This window comes from Harpegnathos saltator, unplaced genomic scaffold (genome assembly GCF_003227715.2).
Source record: "Harpegnathos saltator strain DR-91 unplaced genomic scaffold, Hsal_v8.6 scaffold79, whole genome shotgun sequence".
In the NCBI taxonomy this organism is placed as follows: domain Eukaryota; kingdom Metazoa; phylum Arthropoda; class Insecta; order Hymenoptera; family Formicidae; genus Harpegnathos; species Harpegnathos saltator.
In genome coordinates, this window is record NW_020230637.1 from 150,136 (window position 1) to 177,699 (window position 27,564).

Here is a 27,564-nt window from a genome sequence, read left to right on the forward strand (position 1 = left end):
AACGTGCTGACGAGTCGGCAATATTTGAAACACGTGCGCAAGTCTGCAATCCCCCGAGTTAAAATGTTACCAAAGCGGATGCTGCTGCCGCTGTTTTTCCCCTCCCTCCTCCCGTCGTTTTGTTTCCGCCGTGAAAAGTTCCAGCCGGGCTGGGCCCCCCGCCGCCCTTCTTCGTTTCCTTCCGTCTGTCGTTCTGCCTACGCGATCCCTATGCGGCCATAGCGGTTATGTACCGATTACGAATGCATCGTGGTACAATCGCCCGCCAATTCAACAGGCTCGCAATTCAATATCGCCACGGGCTATATACCGGCGTTCGCAAGAACGAAAATGAGGGAGAGAGAGAGAGAGAGAGAGAGAGAGAGAGAGAGAGGGAGAGAGAGAGAGAGAGAGAGAGAGACAGAGAGAGAGAGAGAGGCAAGGAGGGACTCGCGAGTGAAATTTCATAGTGCCCAATATTACATCGAGGAATGAGACAGCGTGCTCCGGAAATGGCGATGGATTTAACGGGGCGCAAAGTTTCGGTCGGAGGAATGATAGGAACAGCAGCGGCGGCAACGGCAGGTATTTACGTACCGCCGCGCCGCGTCACGCGACATGTAAAAGTGGCAGCCGCACGACACCCCCCCGCCCCTCGCCGCGTTTAATATATTGTATCGGAACTATATATAAAGACTATAATATCCGTGTGCAGCGAGCGGCCACATGCGGGTAAGCATTATTGACGGAAGCGTTAGTACCTGCGCGCGAACATGGACACCCGCGCGCTGTCCCGCGCAATGTATCGTGCAAATGCAAGCCAGGGGCAAGCTTGCTGCTGCTACGATTGGCCCGGTTTCGGTATTTTTCGAAGAAAAACTCGCGTCCCGCGGCCAGCAGCCTTCGGCCCTTCGGGCCGGCGCGGCGCGGCGGAAGCCGCGGGCACTTATTACTTACGACGCGCGACAGCCATTGTTTGCGTTGCCGGCGCGGAATAAAAAGCTTACATCGATGACAGCGGCGCGCCTTGATGTCTGCAGAGAGAGAGAGAGAACCGTCGCTGTGCTACCGTGCACGGCGCGCATCTCTTATTGATAACTATGGAGCATGAAGGTCTATTTATAACCCCCGGCCCCCAATGAAATCGCCCTACATCGAACCGACGTCGACGTTTCTTCGTCGACCAGCCGATTACGTCGAAATGGCAGATGTCGGTGCCGGGCGGGCACGAACTTTTCGTCATTGGCTCACGCGCGATCATCGGCGCACGCCGAATTCCATTAAGCGCGCGAGTTAATTGCTCGACGCGCGTCTCTGCCGACGCGGCAGCGAGCGGCGTTTGAGATACGAAGGATACCGCGTTTCTCCGAAGCGGACGATCGAAAATCAAGCTCTTCAGCCCTCGTCCGCTCCTTCGATCTCTCGCGGGTAAATATAGAGAAAGGGATATATGATATATCTCACCGGTTTTTTTCATTTCGAAATATGTTATAAAGGATGAAATTCTGAGTGACTTTTCCTGATACAACTATATGGGGGTCGCTTACAATTTCCGAGATATTTGACTTTGAAGTTTTGGAATTTTCATGTTAAATTCCAGATATCATAAGCTGACGTTATTTACAGTACAATCCAAACAGTTAATCCAAACATAGTGTATGCATAGAAATATAGGAAACAGTACATATAAACGGGAGAGGGGCTCCGCCCCTCCCCCGCACTCCCACCCCAAAAAAATCCTAACTTAACCTAACTTATTGCATCTTTATATATTGTTGGGCGATGTTGGAAAGATCTCCTTAAAAGCCACAACACCTAATTACGTATATACAGATATTATAATAAATTACTCGTAAGTTGAACTAGGTGATGGATCTTAAAAGAACTTTTTCCAACAATGTCCAAAAATATATAAAGATGCAATAAGTTAGGTTAGGTTAGGATTTGTTTGGGGAGGGGCGGAGCCCCTCTCCCGCTTATATGTACTGTTTCCTATATTTAAAGTAAATGAAAACTGCTTGTCTACTTCAAATATACCATTCAACGTACCATTATAAAACTTTAAAGTCAAATATTTCAGAAACAGCGACCCCCATATACTTGTATTAGGAAAAGTACTCAGAATTTCATCCTTTATAACATATTTCAAAATAAAAAAAATCGGTGAGATGTACCCTTTGCTATATATTTACCCTCTCGCGTAAAGCTTGACATGTAGAGAACTGTTGGTATTTATAAAAAAAAAAAGTGTATCTCTCATAATCGTCTTCCCCTCCTGCAGTCTCGTTCTCTCTCGAGATCTTTTCTGTTCAGAGACCCTCTTTAAAAAGTTACAGAAACAGTGCATGTACTATGTGTGCGCTTTCAGCGCCGTGAATTCACCGGAGGCTCATCTCGCGCCAGATATTTTTTGCCTTCGGTGATTTTTGACCCGAATAGAAAGTCTTGACGCGTAGTCTCGAGGGTGTTATTTTGGAAGGTAGCCATTTCGAGTTCTCCGAGTCTGTAAACGGGTACAAGCGGCAAAAGAAAGACATACGTCTCTCTGACTCACTTTGCCGGTGTGCAAGACGTACACACGAGTGCCGAAATCGCGGAGCGAGAATTTCCCTCTCAGTGGTGCGAGTCGACGATACGACCCGCCGTTTGCGCGCGCGCGCGCGAACGGGATTTACTACTTATTAAAGCACGTCGTAACTACTCGCTAACGGCTCGCCGCTCGCGAGCGCGTAACTGTTGTTCGTTCGTACAACAGCGAATCTGCAGCGAGACACGAGGGGGAGGAGGAGGAGAACGAGGATGGGGATGGGAGTGCAGCTGGCTGAGGAATTAATTAAAGATCGAGTATCTTTATGAAAACGTGCAAATTTCTTATCTCGGCGATGCGATCGCAGGCGTAACGCCCGTTTCCACGACCGGCATCTACGGAGACTTCGAATAGCAGACATTGCGTGTCCCACGAGCCGTTCAACCCCCGCATTACGACCCTTTCTCACGCTAACGAGAGAACAGTTTACACGGACATCCTAATGAACCAATCTTCCGTCTGAAATACGAATAGTCGGAATAGCCAGCGACATATAAATATCGGGCGCGCAGGACGTTATTATACAGACGTGCATTGCTTATTTCGCGGTAGCCGCTGGGAGTGGTATTAATGAGAAACAAAGTGATTCGCGCAATCGCGACCGGTCGGACTCTCCCTCGCGCTCGCTTCGTTTCCCCATTTTCGCGCACAAATCGAATCGCTCCGGCATGCAACGCGGTTTCTCGCGGTCTTTCTTTTTACAAGCCCGACTCTGATAGCCGCTCAGGATTGCGTTTACTCCGACTAACTGGAGATCGCCATCGCCCCTCGTAAAGTAATCACGGATGACTGGTGTGCGCGGGCCGACTATCGTTATCGGGATTAGGTATCGCTGCACTTACAGCGGGACTAATTTTCTGCCACTTTCCCGTCGCGCGAGAATCGAGCGCCGACGTGTAATTGCTCACGGTCCCATTCGCTCGGTTCGGAAAGCCGAGTAAAGACTCGGCGCAGCAATGCTAATTGGGATCACTCAATCTTGCACGAGGGGACGCGAAGCTCGGTCGGCGCGGGGGGGATCGAAAGTGACGTAATTACGGCGAATTCCATTCTCGAACGCGTCATGACGCATTGCACGGGGTTCGGGAGGAGCAACGCCCCGCGTTCTCGGTGAAAATGACGCACGCTACGCGAGCGAGCGAGCGAGCGGGCGAGCGAGCGAGCTCGACGCTCCAGCGGATAGAGATATTCGCCGGACGAAATCCAATCTCGAGCGCACTCGAGAACCGAGGAATTGTCCCGTGCGCGCGCGCGAAAAGCGCGAGACCCGGCGTGTGCGAGACATCACAACGGCAAGCAAATCGCGCGCAGACGGTACGGGTGCGTACCGGCGATTTCGACAGCCTCTCCTCCTCCTTCCCCCCCCCCCCACGAAAACCTCGGGGGTGATCGCGCGCGTCGCGAGCCGGTCGTCGCGCAACGATTTTCGAAGACGTTGCACTCCGGAACGAGCGAACGCATCGCCGAAAGAGGCAGCTCGCTCGCTCACTCGCTCGTTCGTTGTTGCCCACAGAGGAGTAGACCGGCGAGGGTGGCTCGAGAAGGGTGGGCGGCGGGTGAAGGGTGGCTCGGGATTCTCTCGGTGGTCTCGCCGGAACGATCGGGCGGCTCCGACGTCGCTCGTATCTGGCCGGCTTTCACGGCGCCGGCGCTATTTCACCCCTTTGACGTAGCAAAATGGCGGCGGCGTGTCGGAGGCGTCTCCGTTGCAGTGCTCGACGTCGAGCAGTCCGCATACGTTCGCAACAACGTTCCAGCAGATTAACGCGGCGGCAGATCGGACGCAACGCACGGCACCGCGGCACCGTGTTCCTACGTGCGTGAGACACGGGTTTCTTCCTTGCTTCCGGTGACGCCGACTACCCCCGCGCACGGGGTGGCAAGGGCGAGCAGCGTGCGAGTTACGCGTCGGTCGCGGTCGACGCGAAAGCGACGTGAGAAGCAGCGGAGAGCGGTGCCCGGAGAGAGAGAGAGAGAGAGAGAGAGAGAGAGAGAGAGAGAGGAGAGAGTGAGAAAGAGAGGAGGAGAGAGGGAGGGAAAGAGCTAGAGAGCGGGTGATACGGCCAAGTGCGTCCGGTACGTGATATTCTCCAAGTGTTCTCGCGACGCCGCGTGCCTCTTCCGGTCTCTTCCGTCCCTTCGTCCCCTTCTTCTCCCCCCTCTCCCTCTTCTCTCTCCATCTGTCAGTTTTCGTCTGAAATTCGTCCGTTTTGCACCCCTCTCCCTCCCTGTCCCTCGTTGTTGCCTCCTTTTTCTCTCTTTCGCTCTGCTCCGCTCTCTCCCTCCCTTCCGCCCTTTCACCTGCCCCTAGCCTCTCCCGCCGCTGCCTCGGTCCTCGCTCCTTCCTCCCGGTGGTCTCTCTGTCTCTCTCTCTACGCTTCTTCGTCCCGGTAACTCTTTCACGGCACCATCGGTGAGATGCGCGTGACCGGTCGCGCCTCGGGACGACGGCGACGACGTGCCTGGCGTTGTTGGTGCACGTTCCTCTGACGAGCACGAGAGACACGCGGCGAGACACGGCACGTCCACCGCAGCCCTCGCTACTATGATAATAACGAGAGGCACGGCGACGGCGGTGGCGGCAAGGTGGGCGCTCCTCCTCAAGCGAGAGACGCTCGGCCGAACTTACCACAACGGTGGACAACGGCGACCGGCGGTGACCCGTAGCGACGTGGCTACGGCGATGTTGTCTCTTTGCGGCCGTACACACGCATCGCACGGGAACGACAGCAGCAACAGCAGAACCGACAGCAGCAGCAGCAGCAACAACAACAACAACAACACCATCACCTTCGTAGGCACCGGGCCGCAGTGGACCATCAGCAGCAGCTGCACAGTCGCGTTGGCGTTGCCGTGTCACTATTATTGTCAGCGTCGCATCGGTGATATCGCCGTAACGTCGGACTGCACGTTGCTCGTCGACGACCACGAGGACGAACCGATAGCGCGAGCATCTCCGAATCAGCGGCAGCACGAAGACGACGACGACGACGACGACGACGACGACGGCGGTGACGACGACGACGACGACGACGACCAGGAAGACGAGGACGCGAACGAGGCAGCAGTTGTGAACGCCGGTGACGGTTGCCTTCTCAATCGCCGGGATAGACTACGTTGTTGCGCGTGACCAAGAGCCTCGCTACGCCGAGTCGATGATACGCGTGATGATACAGTGTGACGATTAAAGCGGCGGACGAACGTGCTAACCGACGACAATCCGCCGGACGGACAGACCAGAGAGAGAGAGAGAGAGAGAGAGAGAGAGAGAGAGAGAGAGAGAGAGAGAGAGAGAGAGAGAGAGAGAGAGAGAGGAAGAGCGAGAGAGAGAAAAAGGGAGAGAGAGAGAGAGAGAGAGAGAGAGAGAGAGAGAGAGAGAGAGAGAGAGAGAGAGAGAGAGAGAGAGTGAGGGAGAAGGAGAGAGACTCTTCGCGAGTTAGTTACGGTTGCCGATAACGGGTCAATCGGCGATAATAGCGTGTAACACAGTCATTTCTACGATCGATCGTCATCGCGCGCACCGGTATAGAGGAGAACGCGGTGTAGAGGAGAGAGAGAGAGAGAGAGAGAGAGAGAGAGAGAGAGAACATAGGAACTCGTGTCACGTACGGTCAGCGGCCAGTGTACATACGGAGAGGGCGAGTGGGTGAGCTGAGGGGGGCTGAAGAGAGAGAGAGAGGAGGGTGAAGGTATATCGGCCGATTCAGATAAGCCGTGTTGCGATAAGGTATGGACGCTCCGTTACGGCCGTGATCAATCTGTGACAGACTGCAAACAGAGTTTTTGTGAGAAGAAGTAGAAGGAAAGAGAAAGAGGGAAAAACAAGACGAGACGCGGTCGGCCGAGCGGGCGGCCGCACGAGTCGAGCTTACCGTGAACTCGCGATTCGCATAAATAGCGTAGGTCGCGACTACTCGACACGTAACGTGTACACACCGTTTAAATCGCGTACGCGCACACATACACATCACATACACGCGTATGTATACACACGTATATATCTATCTATAATATATCTATACGCGCATGCATGCATATACGTATCTCGCGTTCGTATATTGTACGTGATAGAGGCGCACAGTGAATAAAAACAAGGAAGGAAAGTGAAAGAAAGGGAGAGAAGAAAAGAAAGAGAGAGAGAGAGAGAGAGAGGGGGGGAGGAAGAGAAAAGAAAAGAAAAAAAAAAGAGACTATTAGTGTGGGAATACAAGAGGTGTAGGAGCCTGTACATTGTATACGAGAGAGGGAGAGAGTATATCTCTCCCCGAATCGGCGTGTTTCATCGTGAGGCCGCATCGTCTTCGTACGAATCTACATGCCACATCGAGTGTCCCCTCGACCGATTGAGGACAATTCGGGAAATTAAGCCGACCAATCGAGGACCCTCCGACCATGTCGCTGCTCAGCGTAACGGGTGAGTCTGCTCATTGAGCGTCTCTTCAAACTTATAGTTTATTGAATTACACGATGGATGTAAACGTATAGTTACCTGGATCGGTGATATATTTGCCGGTTGACTGCGATCTCGAGGATCTCGCGAAGCAACCTGAGCCCTGATCTTCGTCTGCTCCGTAGAGTTTTATATTTTTTAAGGAATTACCGGAGGTTACGTCTGTCGAAAGGGGGAGGCTATAAACAAGTCGTTATGCCTGAGAGCGTCGACACGATTAGCGTGTCCACGTCTCTCGTGCGAGTTACACCGTTAAAAGATTCACATCTCAAAGTAACAAAATATGCGATATAGCGCTATTAAAGTCCCGTGCACAAAAAAAAAAGAGAGTGGCGGCTGCCTCGAAATCGCTCCGACTTCTTTATGAGCTTTTCGTCGGAGATAAAAACTCCTTTCCGTTGGAAAAGTTCAAAGAGGATTTTCAGGTCTTTTCCGGATTTGCGTGCCGCGAGGAGAGCGAGAGAGAGAGAGAGAGAGAGAGAGAGAGAAAGGAAAAATAAAAAGGCGGGTCGGGAATTCTCATAGCCGGTATCAATCATTGTTGCGCCACTGGTTGGCTGGTGAACGCGCGAGGGGCGAATTAAGCGGAATGCTAGACGCGTGATGTAATTAGCGTAAATGAAATCGCTAATTGCGCTAATAGGGGACGGTAGTTGACGTTGGCGTGTTACGACCGGCACATTTAAGTATTGCGAAAAATGTCTCGTTTTCCACGCTGTTATTCTCACCGGACGCGAAACTCCGGCGCCGGCCGTGTCGCTCACGACTGACGCACTTAATTTCCCCGGTACCGTGGAGAAATTACAATGCGCCGTGCTGAATTATAATCCGGCGCTACGACGACGTTGACGACGACGACGACGACGACGACGACGACGACGACGACGACGACGACGGTGCGATACGCGCGACAAGATGACATGCGCGACTCGCGCCATATCGATCGGCCGCTTTTATCGTTATCGCACGCATCTCTTTTCCATTGTCTCGCCGACGAGCGCGGCTTGATTATCGACTTAGCGTGATTTATGCAGCGTCTTGCGCGTCTCGCGATCGCGCGCGCGGTCGCCGCGGGCTGAATGCGCGGCGACATACGCGGCCGGAATCGATATCCAAACGCCGCGAGATAGCGACTCCCGGGCGACTGTGTAACTTGATTTTATGATGGATGCAGGACGGTTATATCCATCATAACTTAATACCGGCCACGGATATCTCCTGTTCTAGGCGGAAAAATATAGATGTGGCCGGCTAAAAAATATGATCGCGCATAAAGCGATTTCAGAAGCGAAGCTCACTGTTCCGTGAATAGCCGCGTGCACCCGTCCGCTCGCCCGCAAACTCGCGCGATACCTACTGGAATCCGACTTGATGTAGCGGGGTAATCCAGTGCTTACGGGGGCACCAGCCGAGGGAGATACGTACAAATTTCGTACGCTTTTATACGTATCATCCTCGTGTATCTTCAGCGTGCCGAGAGACAGCCAGACGCTAAGATCCCTCTCTTTCTCTCTCTCTCTCTCTCTCTCTCTCTCTCTCTCTCTCTCTCTCTCTCATTCTCTCATTCTCTTAGTCCGCAATATCGATATTCGTGGTCCAGCCATGGGCCAATGAACTCCTTCTCTTACCAAACGCGCTTGGCGCATTATTTTTCGTAATGTCAGCGTCCAGTAATGTCGCGACGCGGTTCTCTGAGCGGTGAATTCTCCGGCTGCAAAAATCCGTAGATTTATCTCGGTAATGCGCCGGCAATTTTAATAGAATAACGGATAGCTCCTTTTCCACCGCGTACGTGCATTTGCAGACACTTGGCCGCTACTCAATACATATTTCTGGCGGGTCTAGAACTAGGCGGGCACTAGTGCGGCACGATACCACCATGTATCTTGCTTGAAGTTACATTCCACCAAGCTTTAACATACATTGTTCACTCGTAGAGATCCAGATGGAAATATCTTTCCCCCGAACACACGTATGCACACACATATGCGCATCCGAATCCCACAGCCTTCACTCCCCCCGCTACCGTACTTTGCGTCGCGGCGAATGTCCGGGATGGAAATGGCTGACGCGGTGTCTGCTGAGAGAGAGACAGAGAGAGAGAGAGAGAGAGAGAGAGAGAGAGAGAGAGAGTCGGGGGATCCTAAAAATATATCGGTTGACAATAACGAGAAATAACGCGCGGCGTCGTCCCCGCCGTCCTCGTCCCGTGTGTATTCATAAATATCGCCGGTTCATGCGCGAGTCGACGACAATGCGCATACACACAGGTACGCGTACACAGGTAGACAGGCAGGCAGGCAGGCAGGCAGGCAGACGGGCGGGCAGGCAACGCGCACCTGTGACTCAGGTGTGTTCAGGTGGTTTCTTCCACGGCCGTGTGTACACAGCGCGCGCGTCCGTACATCAGCGAGAGCGAGTGTTCGTCCATGACTATGAGACACGGGGAGCATAGTGCAACGGTTGACCCCGGTGCGCGGGGTCATTCCCTCCTTCAGCCACAGCTTCGACCCCACTCGCTTCGAGCCACCGTCGCCCCCTACCGCGGCTCTTCTGCCACCCCTCTTCCTCCGCCCGGCCCCGCCGCCGCCACTGCCGCTGCCGCCGCCGCCGCCGCCGCCGCCGCCGCCGCCGCCCCTTTCGTCTTCTGCCATCGTCTTCTCAACCGGGGCAGCTACTGCTATCACAACCACCACGCGATTCACCTCTTTATCTCTTTTTCTTTCCCTCCCGCCCCTCTCTGCCGCCCGCCCACCCACCCATCCACCTACCTACCTACCCGCTCGCCCTCTTTCCATCTCTCCCACCGCTCGTCGCTCGAGCAGCGATGTATCTACCAGGTGGTACGAACTATGTAAACTCCCGTATGTATGCTATATGCAGTGGTGCCGCGCGAGCACGGGCCTGGATTTTCCCTCTGCCTGCCGGTCGGGGGACAAAGTTGCAGGGCGCGGAAAATCGTGCGGCGTCGATAGAGTAGCGCCGAGTAGCGATTGTTCGTTGGTCTTGCCGTGCGCTTCGCGGCGAGGGGGAAGGGGGGCGGGCGCGACCGGCAAGACGAGAGCGACGAGCCGGCCGGCCGGCGTATCGTCGGGGAAAAGGTGGCAATTTGCGTGCGGAAACAACGATCCGATCCGAGCACCGAGGCCGGTGATTAAAACGGACTCGCGCTTTGCATACGGTCTAATTTATCTCTTGCCGTGGCTTTAGACCCCGGCAGATCCCTGCAGAAGCAAGCGGTCCGATTAGGAGGATTCGCTCGCGTCGAAATTATCTCCGCCGGATAAATACGACTCCCCCCGCGGTATCTGATGGAGAACGCGCGGAGGTTCTCGGGATACTCGAGCGATCGGTCATGAGGAAATACTTTCAAGTCACGTGAGAAAAAAACACGAGCCGCTGGGAATCTACATTCGCCCGCCCGTATGCCGCCGCGCCGGGGGGAAAGTTCGCCGGACGTTTTCGCAATAACGATCGAGCGAGACGGAGGCCGACGTTGTAAAAAGTACAATGATAGCGTAGCCGGGCGAGAAGTGATAGCGGAAAAGCGAGAGGAAGTCCGCGAGGAGCAAGAAGTGATTGAGGAGTGCCATCACGCGAAAAAGAAACTCCCTCGTTCTTCGAGTCCAATCCACTCAGACCTTGTACTTATAATCGTCTGCGCTACTCGCACTTACGTTTCGTCGCGGCGACGCTCCTCCGGCGTATCTTTTTGATTTTTTAAAACGCTCGCGCGCCATTCGAAATACCTCGACTCGTTCCGAGTGTCACGAGGAAAGATGGCAAAAAGGGAGAATAGCTCAAACGCTCTCGTTCGTGTTACTCCGAGGGAGAGACGGAGAGCGAGAGGGGGAGAGAGAGAGGGTGGGGGGCGACTCGAAAGGTGCTTTGTAAAAAATTTGCCGAAAAATTCACAAGGAAAGGATTTGCTTTAGCGCGATTTTTCCGGCGCGCTCTCGGCCGCTGCACGTGTGCGCGGCATTGTCATTGTAAATCTCCCTCGTAGTACTCTTCCCCGTCAGCGAAAATACACAACGCTCTCAATGGCGACGTCTCTGGCAGAGACCTACTTTCTTTCTATCGCGTCCTCGTCCCTCGTCCGCCCTCGCGTAGGGCCGCGCGCGCATTTGCACCGCGTCCGCCGGGTCCGCTCTTCCTCGCCGTGACGCCGGAAAGGTGTCATCGTTAATGGAGATGAAACGCTCGCAATAACGACGACAATCCGTTCCGTTCGCTTAACGAGCGCGCGAGCGGACGTTTATTTCTTCGCTCGTCGTGCGTGTTCCGCTACGCGCTGCGCTCCGCTCCGCTCTGCGCCGCGCGCGTCGCGTCGTACGGCGACGCGAGGAGTTTCTTCCTGTGGAAAACGCGAAAATCCTCACGAGAAAATCACGCCGCGGCACGTACCGCCGTCTCGGGCGCGTGCGCGCTCTTTTCTCCAGAATATTTTATATTTCATGTAATAGTCGTGCCGCGGCTCTGTGTGTATGTACAAGAAGACGTGCGCGGCAGTATTTTCACATAGCTGCGAATTCCCCGACTCCGTGGCGATCACAAAGGCCGATCGAACGGCCGTCGCGTCGGGGAAGATTTCGCCGTGCGATCGTTGACAAACGAGCGTCGCGCGGCCTTTGAAGCAACGGAGCTCGTGGAAAAAGTCCTAAGTAGCGTCCGGAATTTTTCTCCGGGAGCGCATTATCATTCCGACTTCAAATAACTCCCCGAGCTCCGCACACGATACCTATACATTCGAGACGTGTACGAAAGAGAGAGAGAGAGAGAGAGAGAGAGAGAGAGAGAGTGAGAGAGAGGTGGGGAGAGAAGGTACATGACTAACCAAATCACCCTATACATACGGAGACGCGGTCGCGATCGGTAGGGAAATTTTCGCCTCTCGGCAGGGAAATTTCCGTTGCTGATGCTGATGCGTTGCCGGAATGCTGATTTTTACGGACGGCGACACGCGAAACGACTCGCACGCTAGCACGTCGTCGCATCACTCCCTTTCGATTCCCGTGAATGAAAACTTTTGATGGGCGATTTGGGCGGTCTGACCCGGTCTGTGCGAACCTTAAGCCGCACAGACGCGCTCCTCTGCTTGCCTGTCTATAGGTCGACGAACGTGAGGAGGAGGCTGATTCCCACTAGGAGGAGGATGAGGAAACGCAGGGGTCGCTATTCCGCGATTACCATTCGCCAATGAAAGTTGATCTTATATCCACCTTCGGTGGAACGAGATCTCCCGGAGCTTTTCGTCGAAACCAAGCGCCTTTTCTAAAACACGTTAGCCGTGCGCCGTTCATCGATCTCTCGAATTCTCCCGCATGCAGACTCTAACGAGAGCGCGAAGGTAGGACGACGGGAGGAGGGTGAGAGAATCGTGCGTTATTTTCTCCGCGGGTGTAGCCGCGGTAAAAAGCAAAGTAACGAAACTTCGCCGGTTTGGCGAAGTTGCAGCGTCGTTCGGGTGCCGGTACTTCCTTACGGAGTTGGAACACCTTGCGCACAGATATAGACCCCGCGACCAGGGGTCGCAGGGGGGAAAGAGGCGGAGGAGGAGGGGGAGGGGTAGGTTGGTGTTTGCATTGGTCTGAGCACGTTACGAGCGAAACAAGACGCACGACGTAAGAAACGTAAGTTCCGCACGCGGCGACAGTTTATCGCATTGTGTCAATATTTCAAGCGGCGCGTCAGGCGCGCGGAAACCGCGGAAACTTGGCCGTCGCTCGAGATCGCGAATGGCGAGGCGAGACGGCAGCCCGGCGCTGTACGTCGCGACATTAGCGGCGTATCGGTGTGTATGAAACTTGGAGCAATTAACCGGAGAGTTTGTACTCACATCGACAACGCCATTAATTTCCTCGTGATACGCGTTGCTGCGATTCTCGACGGAGAAACGGGGTGTTCGTGCTTCGTCAGGAAGGAGTGGGTTGGCTTCTCTCTCTCTCTCTCTCTCTCTCTCTCTCTCTCTCTCTCTCTCTCTCTCTCTCTCTTTCTCTCTCTCTCTCTCTCTCTCTCTCTCTCTCTCTCTCTCTCTCTCTCGGAGCGACGGATCGGCACGATCGTCCCGTAATTTCTGATTCGACCGGAGATTTCTCTGTCGTGGTGATCCGCGAACGTTTTTCAATTCGCGCAGAGTCACGTGGGCAGAAAAACGATACCGGAGGGAGGAGAGGGGAAGAAAGCAACGTTTTTGCTCGCGGTTCACGGTGAACACGCGCCACTTTTCCGAGCGAATGGAGGTTGGTTTATCGAACGAAAAATTTTACGACGTTAAAGGGGTTATCGAGCGACCGACTCGTGTATGGACGTGCCTCTTCTCGCTCTGGCGACCAACGTGGCCCCAGTCCGCCGCGATATTTCCGAAAGCTCTCGTCGTAATAACGTGCCCCTCGAGTTTTCAGCTTCGCGCTTTCGTTGCGCGGCTCGCTCAGCTCGACCGGAGAGGAACGAACGCACGAACAGACGAACGAACGAACGAACGAACGAACGAACGGTGAAGAACTTTCACGGGCCGTTTAAAGGCGAGGATAACGAACGCGCGCTACGATAGCTGCGTATCTCCGGCGAGGAGAGAGTATATCGCGTTTTTCGGCGCCTCTCCGGCCGGTCGTTGTGGATTCGACTGGAATGAACTTTAGCGACGCTTTGATCGGCCCCGCAAGAGAAACTCGTCGGCGCTTTGTGTATGAGCGACGAGTCGATGTAGCGGGATTGATCGTAGGGGTAGACGGTCTCGCGAGCGAATGCCCACCACCGCCGCGCCGTGAGAGAACGCTGGCCGGCGCGTAGGAACTTGGAAACTTGGGAACGATTGTCGATGGCCGGCGATTTACGGCGTCGCGCGGCGTAATCGTATGCGGACGGTGTTTACGAACTACCAGTATAATCCTCGGCGGGAAGTATTCTTCTACGTCTTCCTAATGCCGTAGCGTTCGCACAGCGAGTTCGCGAGTCTGGTCTTACAGTAATTGCGTAACAACGGTGTTACGAACTTTTCTTTTCTAGGGGGAGAGAGAGAGAGAGAGTCTCGCTCAAAAATTATCCCGCCGAGCAGTCGGCCACGAACAATACCGCCACGCTGTTGTTATACATATCACGTGCCGCCGTTTAAAAATAGACCCTCGGCCGCAACTTTTATCCGGAGAATACCGCCTTCCCCCGCAAAAGTCCTCAACTTCGGGCCGACTATCGTCCCTTCCCCTTCCGACTGGTTAATCACTACGTAAGAGTTCGCCGATCCTGCCGCTACTCTTCGACGCAATCTATCTCCATTTTCCGTCGCTCGTCCGCTCGCGGCGAGTATAACTAGTCCGTTTTATGTATAGAGAAGATCGGAATCCAATACGGGAGTATCCCTCCGGGAATTTGCAAGGGAGTCTACCTAAGGGATACCGGCGTCGTTATAATAAATAGGGGTCCTTGAACCCAATACGCGCGGCTCGCGGGCTACGGGAAATGCAATGGCTCGGACTATCGGCCAGACTTCGAATCTTCGGACTCGCAGTTTTCCATTCTACATCCCCGTCTCCGTGCGGCACGGCTTTCTCAGCTCCTCGACAAAAGGGGGATGAAAATCCGCGATGCGCTTCCGCCGCCGTCGTATATCGGGAGGTATCGCTGATAGGAAACTTCGCCGCTAAGCCAGTTTTATCGACGATGAGAGCCGGTAAACAGGTCTACCTACTGTCCCTCCTCCGCGTATCCTCTTCCTCCTCCTCCTCCTCCTCCTCCTGTTCCTTCTCGCGAGCTACGGGAACTTCATAATGCAGTCATCGCTGCATTAATACCTGCCGCCGTATAAATGTCGCGCTCGCGCGGGCGCACGAGCCGTATAAATCGGCGCGATCCGGCGACAGAAACTTTCCGCCTGTCGCGCTTCCGCGAGAATGCAGCCCGCGCGCAGCGCGGATATTAATAATTTCTCCCGACGGATAATGGGCGCTGGTATAAGCAGCGGCGGGGAGGAGGAGGAGGAGGAGGAGGAGGAGGAGGCACGGCGATGCTTCTCGTCTTCCCTGACGTCAGGCGCGAATCTCCGTCTCCCCTCGTCTCCCGCAATAACTCTCATCCTGTGATGGTAATTTTCGTGCGGTCGCACCGTGAGTAACCGTGTCGTCGGTTATCGGTTTTACGAAGCGGCTCGTCTATCGAAAATTTCACGACAGAAGGAGAACGCCCGTACATATACACACACACACACACACAGGAGGAAAGAGCAAGAGAGAGAGAGAGAGAGAGAGAGAGAGAGAGAGAGAGAGAGAGAGAGAGAGAGAAAGAGAGAGGCTGTCCCAATGTGGCGTCCGTTGCACGCGCGCTGCCCTGAGAGTTAATTATGCGCGAAAACAGTGTTATCGAAGGAATTATCGGATGCAAAGGCAAACTTGGGCGAACGCGCGCTGCCAACGGCCGGTGCCGCTCGCCGCTGTTCATCGCGTCTCTCGGTTCTCCATCGGGTTAATGCGCCGCACGGAATAAACCATTAACGTGGATGACCTGTTGTCGCCGGGATTATGTAACAGGAATAATGGCGAAGTAGTACGGACGATTTATCGAATCCCGGATCGCCGCTCGTGCTGATTTGCCCGCGCAGCGCGGCGCGGCGCGGCGCGGCGCGGCACAGCGCGGCGGAGGGGGTTCGCGGCCGCTCTAATTGATCGGACGTAAATCCACATTGTTGGGAATAATAAGTGTAACTAACAAAGATAATAAACGGCGGCGGCAGCGGCGGGCCAGTTATTATCGCGTGAATTCAACCGTTCCGATCCTGCGCGCTAGCCGAATGCGAATTAGTCTGGCGCATGAGGAGTTTCACGGTAAATATCAGACTCGAAGAGCGGTGGGCGCGCGCTGTGTACACGCCGGCTTAGCGAAATAGCAATCCTACAGACGGCCCGGATCCATCGGTATGAAATTTACGTTGGCCCCAAGTCATGAGCGCGCAATCTGCTAATTACATCGCGGCGGCTCCGACGTCGATAATTTGCGGCGCTTCCTATGGGTGGCGAAAAGACAGTGGGGAGGAGGGAGGGGGCAGGGGGAGAGAGAGAGAGAGAGAGAGAGGGGGGAAAAAACAAGAGTACGTTATACCATCGTGATAGCGGGGAGCGAGTCTTGAACGTAAATGCTAGAGTATTTATTACACTCGTATCGCGCAGCCTCATCGCGATAACGCTAAAATAAACCTCACCTCGAGTGCGCGCGAGTGCGTACGAGCCATTTTAAGGACGCGACGCTTTAACGCGCGAACGAGCCTGATTCCATTAATGGCACGTAGGTGGTCGTATTTACCCGTGAGATTAGATCACGCCGCGTCGGGGTGTCTGTGTTAATTATAAAGCGTCTGGAAATTGTTATTATATATCGGGACTTTATTTATCGCGATTAATTTGTAACGCGCACTCTCCCGCCGGCGCGCTGTCTCAGCGTGCCGATTACCCTTTTATTGACTTTCGAGCTGAGCTGGAGTATCCTCCAAATGAAAAGGGACAAGAGATCTTGTCTCCGCGACTTGGAGCGTTCGCGGCCGACTTCGCGATACGAGATCGCGCTCACACAGTCGATGTATCGCGATTTCGAAGACGAAGATTATCGATCACGTCGGACACTCGCCGCGCGGACTCGGTCGCGAACGGTGATATTTCACATAGAAGCAATTCCAAGCATTATCCCTTTTCCCCCGCCCCTTTTTTTTCCTATTAAAACGCTGATATGTCCGATACCGAGCCGTAGCGGGAGTTAATCTAAAAGTTTTATCTTCTCGAGTATTTCATCCTGACCTTTAATTTTATGTTCGCGCCGCGCTAAAGGTTAAGCGACTTCGTACGGTTGAGATAAAATCCATGCGAGCTGCGGTTTCTCCTCTTCCCCCCGCCCCCTCCCCCCCCTCCTTCGCCCCTTCCCCTTCTTCTCTTGCTCTTTATTTTCGAAATCCGTCGTTATTACCAATAGCCATATGTTCGCGACAGTTCGCGGGATTCGCTGGGACACGCGCTGCACGATAATCACGTGCATGGTTTATCTTATCACTCTCGTACTCCCGGGGTCTGGAGCGCCGGGAACGCGTTTCGAATCTGATTTATGGTGATGATTATTCTTCCTCCCTCTTAAACTACTCGATAAAACCCCTTCCTCCCTTCGCCCTCGCGCCTCTGAATTTTATCGAAAATGTATAATCGATAATTCGCGGGGCGGAATTTGCGCGGTGATTCATATGTCGACGATGATACATACGATATTTCATGCATAATGCGGCCGCTCCGAGCGCTATAAATCGGAATACCGGGCGAGCGATATTTTTTTTTCGCCTCGTCTCGCGCGTACGCGACGCGTGCGTGCCACGTTAAAGTACTTGTCCGGCGCCGGTTGTCCGGTTTATTAATTAATTTCGCGAGGTCGCCGGTCGATTCGCCTCATTAGAGACCCCGTGTATTCGTGACGGCTGCACCTGCGCTGAACGTCGACGCGGCGCGGCGCGACGCGGCGCGGCTCCCCCGCGAGTTAATCGACTTTGCACAGACACCATTCCGCTTCTTTCCGTGCCGAAAAGTTTTTCTTCGCGCGCCCTCTCGGCGATCTTTAATTATACATTCAGAAGAGATCTCATTACGCGGTGTCGCGAGGAAGATGATTAATTGGACGACGACTGGCGTAGGTGCTATGCATTACGAGGTACAGCCGAGCGTTATAGCCGTTACATCGATTGCACTTCGCGCAAACGCACACGGGAGGTGCGAGTAGCTGGAGATAAATACAGGCGCATAACGGCAAGCGCACACGCCTGGAGCAAGAGAGACAGAGAGAGACAGAGAGAGAGAGAGAGAGAGAGAGAGAGAGAGAGAGAGGGAGGGAGAGGGAGAGAGAGAAATAGATAGCTAGATAGATAGAGAGAAAGAGATCGAGAGAGAGGGAGAGGGACGGGTAGAAAGAGAGAAAGAGAGAGAGAGAGAGAGAGAGAGAGAAAGAGAGAGAGAGAGAAAGCGATCCGGGAGACTCCGGATATTTTCAACCCTCCGCGTAGCGTCGGGCACGAATCCATTCGGTGCGTCTGCAGACATGTCGTGTTTCATGACGAAATAATAATCGGCGGATGATGTATGCATACGCATATATATATATATGTGTGTGTGTGTGTGTGTATGTGTGCATGTGTATGTATAAAGAAGAAGCGTTTTCGCCACTGGTGGCGACGCGAGGTGAGAATATTCCCTCGAGAAGATCGCGTTCGGAGGGCCGGGGAGAACATTTTCCGGGAAATATCTTGAAAACATCCCGCTGAAGATATTTTCCGCGCGAACGCGGAATAATTTCGAGAGAATATTCTCCCAAACACCGGTAGAGCAAATTGTGTTGTCGAAAGCGATATAGAAGCGGTATAGAGGTCGAGCGAGGGGTCGTCGGTTACTTCATTTTGCACAGAAAGGACGTCGCGCGACTCCGAGGATGGCTTTCGCCGCGGCGTAGAGGGGCGGGGTGAGTTTACGGGGAAATATACGTCGGTCATCTGAGAGGCTACGGCGCGACACCTTGATAAGGCTGCGATAAGATATCGCACTTACGCGCGACGCGCAAATATTGCCTCTAATACCTGGCCTCGCTATAAATAACGACCGTCGTATAATGCGCTCCTGGTTTTTCCACATTCTCCCCGTTTATTCTCTCTCCCCCTTCATCCCGTCCGCTCGCCAGCCTGCCAGTTGTTATCCAGACCGCATCCGTTTCCACGACGGCGCGACGTCGTCGGCGACGTCGTTGTCGTCACCGAAGGAAACTGCAGGATGAAAAATAAGCGGTGTGTTGTCACCCACACCTGTACACCTGTACACACGCGTGTCCCGCAGCACGCATACGTGCTGGCTGGTACAAAGCTCGCGCAGACCAATGCCAGAAGAGGGTGAGAGAAGGTTCTCCGCGCGCGCGCGCGCGCGCGCGCGTGTGTTTGTTTGCATGTGCGACACGACGATACCACAGTCTTGGCGCGTATTCACGCTCCGGGCGTCCATTGTCTCGAGTTGTTCGAAGGTAAAAGATCGCAACTGAAGCGTCAAAGCTGACGTCATTGTTTCACTTTTCTTTCCCAGCTGCAGCCGCCTACGCACGCGTGCATGACACACCGGGGCGCATCATCCTCGTGCCGCGCGCCGCGGTTACCTATCGGGGCGGCGCCCCGAGCTATCAATTCCGCGCAATATAACTTTGATACCGCTTTGTTTGACTTTACGCCGATGCGCGTTTTCCATACACATGTTTTTATACCGTTCCTCACGGCGATCGCGAGTGTGTGTATCAGCCATTGTCGAAGGTTCCGCACGATCGTCCGTTGTAAACACGCTCTTTGTCGGGATTAATGCAATTAACCGAGTACCGATCTCCTCCCTCTCTCTCTCTCTCTCTCTCTCTCTCTCTCTTCTCCGATATTATACGCACGCATTTCGGCATTTCGTTCGCAGTTCGGCGTACGTCTTTAAAGCCGATTCATTATCGGCGTTTTTCCGCAGTCCTGCCGCCGCATATCGGATTTCAATCGCGACTGGCCGGCTGCCAAGACGTGGACGCGCGCAAACAGCGCGCGCTGCACGAGTCCAATTATTTCTAAGTGAGCGAGAGCAATTAATTCGTCAAGGAGCAAATTTCGAGGAAGAGAGAGGAAGAGAGGAGGGAGAACAAGACGGAGGAAGAGAGAGAGAGAGAGAGAGAGAGAGAGAGAGAGAGAGAGCACGTGAGCACAGAGACGCGTGCTCCTGTGGGCGACCGCACTCGACCTCCTCTCGTTCCGCAGCGCGAGTTACAGGCACGAGGGTGGATGTAATAGCTCACCTGCCACGTTCCACGTCGCCCATGGCGTTGCCCGGTGGCGCTGTTTGCGCGACACCGGCGTTAACTCATTCCTGCGGCCGACAATTTTATAACAGCCGACGAGAATATTCCGGCCGCAGACTCTCTTAATTAATCGCGCGAAGCGAGCGCGCGCGAGCGCGCGCGCGCTCGCATGCAAAATAGAAAGGCACGTCTGTCGGCCGGGGGAAAATACCTCGGCCACGAGGCGGAGAGAAAAAGTCCTCTATGAACGTCCTCAGGATACACGGCTGACCCGTTCCGGCTGTTGCTCTGCTGCCTCTACGGTTGCTACAGCTGCCGCGCGCTTGTCGGCTGCAGCCCCCCCAATCGTTCCGTGTTATGCACGTAAGCCGTGGCGCCGTAGCGCCTGCGGCGGATGCGGCGGGTTCTCCTTGCGGCAGCCGGATTAATCCTAAGGGCGGTCGTTCATTCGTGCAGGCTCCTGGCATTTATTAGCACAGGTCAATGCTTCAAATCGCCCCACGGCTCACACGAGGCGCGGCGGCGATGCAGCTGCGCCCCGCTTTGCGCAGTACGCGCTCATGTACGCGCGTTCTTATAAAGACACGAGGTCGTTCCGTGACCTTTCCGCGGAGGCGGAGACTATTAAAAAGAGAAGAACAGGTAAAGACTCTGTCAAACTCCGACGTGAGGCCGTGAAGGCGACGCGAATCGTTTGATTTGTCCGCGTCGCCGGTATCGCCGCTGTATAATATTTGTGGAGCGCGACCTTTCGCGCAGGGACAGCGTCGAGGGCGACGCTGAGAGATAACACCAAAGGGCGTGCGTGAGCGCGTGATGATGATCTTTCTCTCTTCGACGAGAAGCCAATTTGAGAAAATTCAAACTCTCCTCTCCTGATTAGCGGCGCGCGATGTGATTTCGCGCGCGCGCGCGCGCACCTACATCCGAATCTAATTAAGCGCAATCGCGCGGCGAGTAGCACCGATTACACGCAGCCCGATAATCAGCCGGCAAGGCTGCGATGTTCACGTAATGATCGCCGGCGGTGCGCGCGTCCGCCCCGCGTGAAGGAACTAATTAGCAAGCCAAAGCCCGGCCGCGGGATCACGGCCGTTGCTTGTACGAGCATTACAGGCGCCGCCAAGGCGATCTCCAAGATCAGAGGCTCAGGTCGCTCGAGCGGCTCGTCGCGAGAAATGTAGGGTGCCAGAGTGTCTCGTTGTTGCACGAGAGGAGCAACACGAGCCCCCTCAACGGCGCCTCGCCTGTGCTTTCTGTTACAGTGAAGAAGGCGCGGTTCGTCTGCGAGGATGGTTGGTATCCCGCGAGAGCGAGGAAGCGCAAGGAGCAAGCGGCGAATCGCCGCCGGCGACGAACGATCATCCGCTCGCTCTCAAGAGCTCCCTCACACACACACACACACACACGCGCGCGCGCGCATACACAGGGGCGAGATATCAGGGCGATACTAGCGAAATCGCGAGACCGCGGCTCTCTTGGCTCGCGCTTCGCTTCGCGGGAGTCCCCGCAGACAATTGATTGCACTCCGATTGGAGCGGTTCCAGCGCTCGGATCATGCGACTCCTCCTCGGGCAGAATATCGCGACGTCGCGTGTCCGTTTGTAACGAAATCATTTCTCCGCCCGGCTCGCCGATGCAAAGGACCCGTCTCGCATGTGCGCGGCGCGCGCGCGCGCGCGCGGGGAGTCCTTTATATAAACCGCCGCCGTTGCCTGCGTCGATAAATCTCGGCGCTCCTCGCACGGGCCGATGCACCCTCCGTGCGAGAGTTATCGCGCTTCCCCGGCGAATTTTCCCGATGCAGCGAAAACTGCCTCGTAATTGATATCGCGCGCGTCGTTGATCAGCTTCCCTTTCCTGTCGCTCGTCGCTCGTCGCTCGTCGCTCGCCGCATTCACTTGCACTCGCCGCCGATGACAAACGCAACCTTGACAGTCTCGCGTGAACGTTTATATTGTGCACTTTTAATATTCCAGCAGGCGCGACACGTACAGCCATTGTACAGCCGCGGACTTATGAAGACCATTATTTCACGCAATGTCGCAGATTGAAGCGTTACGATAGCGCACGTCCGCACACACACTCGCCGCGCGGGCGTGTCAATGCGTCCGCCGTATTCATGAATTTATTTACTCAACGCGCGGCGATGTGTGTGTGTGTGTGTAGTCGCGGCTCTTATCGCGAGTAATTTTAGCCCCCGTTCAAGTGGATTTTTGCATACGACAGTTCTTGGCGTGCGAACGCCCCGCCGTGACGCCGAGTGTCTCGACGAGGCTCTCTCCACGTGCGCGACGCCAAGTTCGATCCTTTCCATTTTTGGCAGCACCCTCGGCGGTCGCGGCGAACCACGCGTTATTCTTCACGTCTCGCTTCACTCTATTTACGACACCGGCGAATTTTTTATTAATATCCTCCCCCTATCGGCTTATAAAAGGCTTCCCCTTTTTTTTCCAACGTCGCGCACAAAGTTTTGCGCGCGCGACCTTGGCGAACATACGTTGCGCCGGCCGGGCGCAATTTCGCGGGGGTGGCCTCGCAAAATGTCGAGGGTGACGCACTGTGCCCGAAATATCGCGTCGCGGATTGTAAAGTCTCGCCTCTGCTTTTTGCGCGGACTTATCGAAGCCGCGCAGCCGGGAACGCGGCACGTCGGCTACAGCGGCGGCGTCGTCGTCGTCGTCGTCGTCGTCGTCGTCGTCGTTGCTGGGACTGTGGGCGGAGAAACTTATCGGAACTTAACGGTACGTCCCGGTGTGCGCTCGTTCTCAGTCACATAAAACAGAAACTCGACGAGGGTGCCATCGGGATCGCTCTTAAATCGCGCACAGTACGGCGCGCTCGCTAATACCGCGCGCGCTCGCTCGTTTATGGCCAAGTAAAAACGCAATGCTCGGTTCGAGAGGCAATTCTCGTCCGTGTTTCGCGAGATTCGATAAATGTCGTACATGTTGCATTAATAAAGCTACACTAACAGCCCTGTGTGTATCTCGCTCTTGTGCCTTGGGAGCGTGCGATGTGGTCGTCGCCGTCGTCGTCGTCGGCTGACGCACAGACTTACCGCTCGCGATTTCAGCGGAACAGTTCAACTCCTACGTGACGTTGAAGCTGCAAAACGTGAAATCGACCACAGTCACCGTGAAAGGGGCCAATCCATGCTGGGAGCAAGACTTCCTCTTGTAAGTTATCGCCGATCTATATTACCCGCTCGAGCGCTCGTGAAGCGCATTCACGCCCGCGCGCGGAAAGAACTCTCGCCGAGAGTGTTGGCGTTGTTCAGCGTGTTCGCGAAACAATTCGAAAATTGCTCGCGCGATTATTATTACGGCGCGTTACACACACACACACACACACACATACATACACATCCCGTCGCCGGCATCGCGAACTATCGCGTGCGCGCCGGCACTAAAGTATCTAGGACGGCCGGTAATTTGCGCGCATCCAAAGGAATCCGAGATTAATCATACTCTTATTTAACACGACTCGCGGCGCGGGGCGGAATAAATCCTACCCGCCTCCGCTTTCTCCGTCGCGTTCTCGGTCGGTCCGCGATTTTCCGGGGAGCGCGGCCGAGAGCCGCGAAGAATCCCCCGGCGCGGGCGAATCTGCGACGGAGAAATACGAACGCTGCTTTTTCACGGGAGCGGCCGTTTCGTCCGCTATACCCTCGGCTTGTAACAAACTCCCGGCCGTTTAAGACGAGATCCCCCGCGACCGTCGCAGCGCTCGTTTTTTCGCCTACGTAAGTTGCGCACCCTGGCAAGTATCTTATCCTGGCACAATGTTGACCGTTTGCGATGCGAAAAGACGCATTGTTCTTGATCTTGGCTCGTTTGTTCTTCGCTCTTTTTCTCCCCCTGCTCTCTCTCTTCTCCCTCTCCTCCTCCTCTCTCTCTCTCTCTCTCTCTCTCTCTCTCTCTCTCTCTCTTTCTTTATCTGCTTTTCTCGAGCAACGACGCTCGGCGCCAGCGAAAGCTAAGCTCCGAAGATCTTCGCGATCCAACTCCGACTACTCGGCCGAGATCTCTCTATAAAAGCGCAGACCGGTTTAACCTCGCGACGCGACAACATTTATCCGCCGTGGCTACGCAGGAATTAACGAGACTTGTTTGTTGCACAGCGAGACGAATGACATGAACGCCGGGCTCTTGGTGGAGGTATGGTGCAAGGGATTCTTATGGGACCGCTTCTTGGGCTACTACTATATCCCGCTGTCTGAGGTGTCCTACATGAACGAGGTAACGAGAAATCAGTGCAACTTAAGTCGTAACGAGGCACAGCGTCAAGCCGAGTCGCACACTTCGTCTGACATGCGTGACACCAACAGCAACACACAGCAAGACGTCATCGGTGACACGGTACACCAACTCTCGTACATACATTCGCCGTACACTGCGATGCGATTCGACACACCACCGGCTACCGCGGACTCGCGAGGCTTGAAAAACAAAAGGAAGAAAACAGCGCGCGCGATCGCCGATCTTGTCGCGCTTTCCGTCTCTCTTGCTCTAACGCGTGGTAGCAACAAGTATCAGGAGAGGCGAGGACGCCTCGCGACAACTCGATACGGCCGACTCCGAGAAGTCCGCCTCTCATTTCGCATTGCGTTTTATTTCGCGTCGCGTCGCGTCGTAAAGACGCAGAGATCGGCCGTTTCTAAGAGAGACATCGTCGATAACGGTCCATGAGCAATTCTTAAGCACCCTGCGCACGTAACGATCTCCCGCGCTCTGTGTCTCTCGTTCTTCCCCCTGTCTGCCGACCCCAGCCCCCTCCCTCGTCGCCGTCTTTCCGCCTCTCTTTAGCGAAGCCGGCGCGGCGCGGCTTCGCACGTGAAATGAAATTCGACGAGTGTTTGCGCGTCGAACCAACCGAAACCAATTACCGTCTGGCACGCTGCCGATGCGCCGTCGGTCTTCGCTCTTCGTCGGCGGAACCCTCGCCTCGATGATCCCTCGCCACGCATCATTTTCCGACTAATGTCCGCCGCGATAGCCCTTCGTTACGACGGCGAATCCCGTGCTATTTCTCCCTCTGTCTCCCCCTCTCTCTCTCTCTCTCTCTCTCTCTCTCTCTCTCTCTCTCTCTCTCTCTCTCTCTCTCTCTCTCCTCACCCCTCTTTGCTTGTTCCTTTTTGCCTTTTTACACGACGCGCTATGAATCCGGAAAGCGAGTAGGGCTACAAATGGGGAACGTGACGCAATCAATCGACGTCACGTCCGATACGAGATCAGTTCGGCCGGTGTGTTATGTGGCGCACGTGCGAATCGAATCTGCGGGGGATGACGCAGCGCGGTGACCGTTTTACACTGACGTTTCGGCCGTGTCTTTTTCCGCGAGCCTCGCTCGTCGCCGCATGTAGACAGTATACGCGTCGTGCTCGAAGAATTAACATTCGCATAATTTAAGCGAGCTGACGTGTGCGAAGCACACACACAACCGCGGTTGATGCTACGATTTATGGTATTCTCCCTCGCTCCGTCCCCACCCTCCGCTCTCTCTCTCTCTCTCTCTCTCTCTCTCTCTCTCTCTCTCGTTCCGAGGTACACGTGAACACAGACGATGCACACTGCGTTCGTAATTAGCGTTAGATATTAATGGCGGCCCTGGGACCCAATTTCTCTTATCGCCGCGCTAGCATCGGGCATGCTCTTAGATTCTCGAAACGCGAGTTACCGGAAGTTGGGAATGTCGATTTGTCGCGTAGCGCAAATTACATCCCACTTGGGGGAACTCATACGACAAATTGACGCGCTACTCGGGTAGCTCGTCTCCGCTCCGCTTTCGCGAGTGAAAGCTTGACAGATTCGAGCGCGATTAAGGTCCATCTCCCGTCCGCCGAGCCCGCCGCCCTCCCCTGGACTCTCGCACCGGGAGTCGCTTTTCGAGGTCGTCGAACCTCAAACTCCAGATTTCCACCTCGAGAATCTCGCTCGTCCGAGCAATCGGTTCCCTTTGTCTTTCTTTCTCCCCGTCTTCATTTGCGAGGCGCGCTTCGCTGCGCGTCTGCACGGCGACAAAAGTGAATTTTCGCTAATTAAATTGCTCAAATGCTTTGTCGCGGGGCTACGGGAGTGGGGGGTTAAGAGACGCGACGGGCCACCCGTTTTCATTCGACAAAATCGCTCTTTTCCTCGGCGTGAATAACTTTTTGCAGCACTCTCCCCCGCCTCTCCCTCTCTCTCTCTCTCTCTCTCTCTCTCTCTCTCTCTCTCTCTTTCTCTCTTTCAATCATTCTTTTAAACGGTTAGACAGAACTCACTCATGCGCGACTCGGAAACGAGAAAGCGATTCTCCGTCCTTTTTGTTCTCTTTTTCTTCTTGGTTGTTATTCAAATTCCCAGATGATTATCCCGGTCCCCTTAAAGTCAATCTGCCATCGTTCCTTTTCACAGCGTCGCGCTCTCATTATCGGCGTTATATATTGAACAAGCCCTTCTCACCGCGAGAAGGAATTTCAGCTGGCAAGTCGATATTCCAAATATCATTTCAACATGTCGAAGGCGTTAACGACGTTACGTCAGTTTCTCGTACAAATAACGTCTGGAAATAGAAAAAGAGACACCCGTCCGCCCGTAAGAAGACATATTCGGAAAGTCGAGAAACGTAAGCCGCGGTAACGTAGATGGCATCGAGAAGCAGTGGAAAAAGACGAGCAGAGTCAGCCGGGCTTGTTTGCTTTTTCCGCACAAAGTGCACCTGCAGCATCTTTCGGTGGAGAGTCGAAGAAATTAAATTAGGGGGTAGACTCACCTTGAATAGCGACGCGACTCGGTCACGCGCGAGGACGCGGCTCCGCTTTTATATGCGCCTATTAGGCGTTACTGCTCTTCAGATATCTCGCGAGCTCCGCGGAGTCTTCCTTCAGATTTGGAGACCGTGCCGAAAAAATAACGGCTGCTACTGCCGCGCGTCGCTCACGCGGCAGAGAGAGAGAGAGAGAGAGAGAGAAAGAGTATCCTCTCTTTCTCCCTCTTCCCTTTTCTTAAAATCGAGATAAAAAGGAGATCAAAAAAAAAAGAAGAACCGCAGACGCGAAACGGACCTCTTTGATCGAGGAATCGAGCTGTTCGCTATCGGCGAATCGCGTTAGCGGAACGCCGCGAAATCACCGCGTATCGCGACGCGTCCGCGACTTCGCCCCAACCCCCGCTGCCGTCCCCCCGTCGTTCTCGACTACGACATCGCCATCACTATCGGCAATTCCCGGATCCTCTTCCGCTCGTGACGTCACTTGGCGTCCGTCCAAATCGCGACGCTCAATGAAACGTTCGAGGAAGCCCGGACCGAGAGTGGGCGACGCGCAAGCGGCCGCCGACGTAGGTAGAGGTTTACGACGGTATTATGCGTGCACATACGCCGACACCGGGTCGCGCGCGTAGAGAAAAAGAGCGAGAGAGAGAGAGAGAGAGAGAGAGAGAGAGAGAGAGAGCGAGCGCGAGAGAAAGCGAGAGAGAGGAAGAGAGGAAGGCAACGACCTTGACGAGAGATTCAGCTGATTCTCGCGCTTTTTCCACGCCCGAAGGAAGCCTGACTCGGCGACGCTCGCGAGCTCGACTCCTCGTGAAGTGGGGCTTTCGTCGCTCTAACGACCCCTCATTCACACCCACGAGACCACGTATATTCGCGTTCGCGCGGGCGCGCAACTTTATATACCTTACAAGCGCGTATCCATTACGCCGTGTGCCCCTTCTTCTCCGCGCATCCGTGAAATATTACGTAGCTT

At 54.6% G+C, this 27,564-nt stretch overlaps 2 protein-coding genes across 2 annotated transcripts in view; both read left to right on the top strand.

Annotated features, from left to right (window-relative positions):
* The first annotated feature begins 4,095 nt into the window (after nt 1–4,095).
* On the top strand, nt 4,096–5,811 carry LOC105181255 (uncharacterized transcriptional regulatory protein TBS1-like). Its single transcript, XM_011137906.2, has one exon. It carries the CDS (start codon nt 5,112–5,114, stop codon nt 5,694–5,696), a length of 585 nt encoding a protein of 194 aa, XP_011136208.2. The 5' UTR covers nt 4,096–5,111; the 3' UTR covers nt 5,697–5,811.
* A 131-nt stretch (nt 5,812–5,942) lies between these two features.
* LOC105181693 (uncharacterized) overlaps nt 5,943–27,564 on the top strand; it is a 66,071-nt gene continuing 44,449 nt past the window's right edge. Inside the window, exons 1-4 of the mRNA XM_025306602.1 lie at nt 5,943–6,980; nt 21,101–21,130; nt 22,912–23,014; nt 23,959–24,196. Coding sequence (XP_025162387.1) covers nt 6,959–6,980; nt 21,101–21,130; nt 22,912–23,014; nt 23,959–24,196 — 393 coding nt within the window. The 5' untranslated portion in view covers nt 5,943–6,958. The remainder of the gene's footprint in view (nt 6,981–21,100; nt 21,131–22,911; nt 23,015–23,958; nt 24,197–27,564) is intronic.

What these genes read in the sequence shown, in the direction of transcription:
- LOC105181255 (XM_011137906.2), top strand. Translation starts at nt 5,112, where the DNA reads ATGATAATAACGAGAGGCACGGCGACGGCGGTGGCGGCAAGGTGGGCG.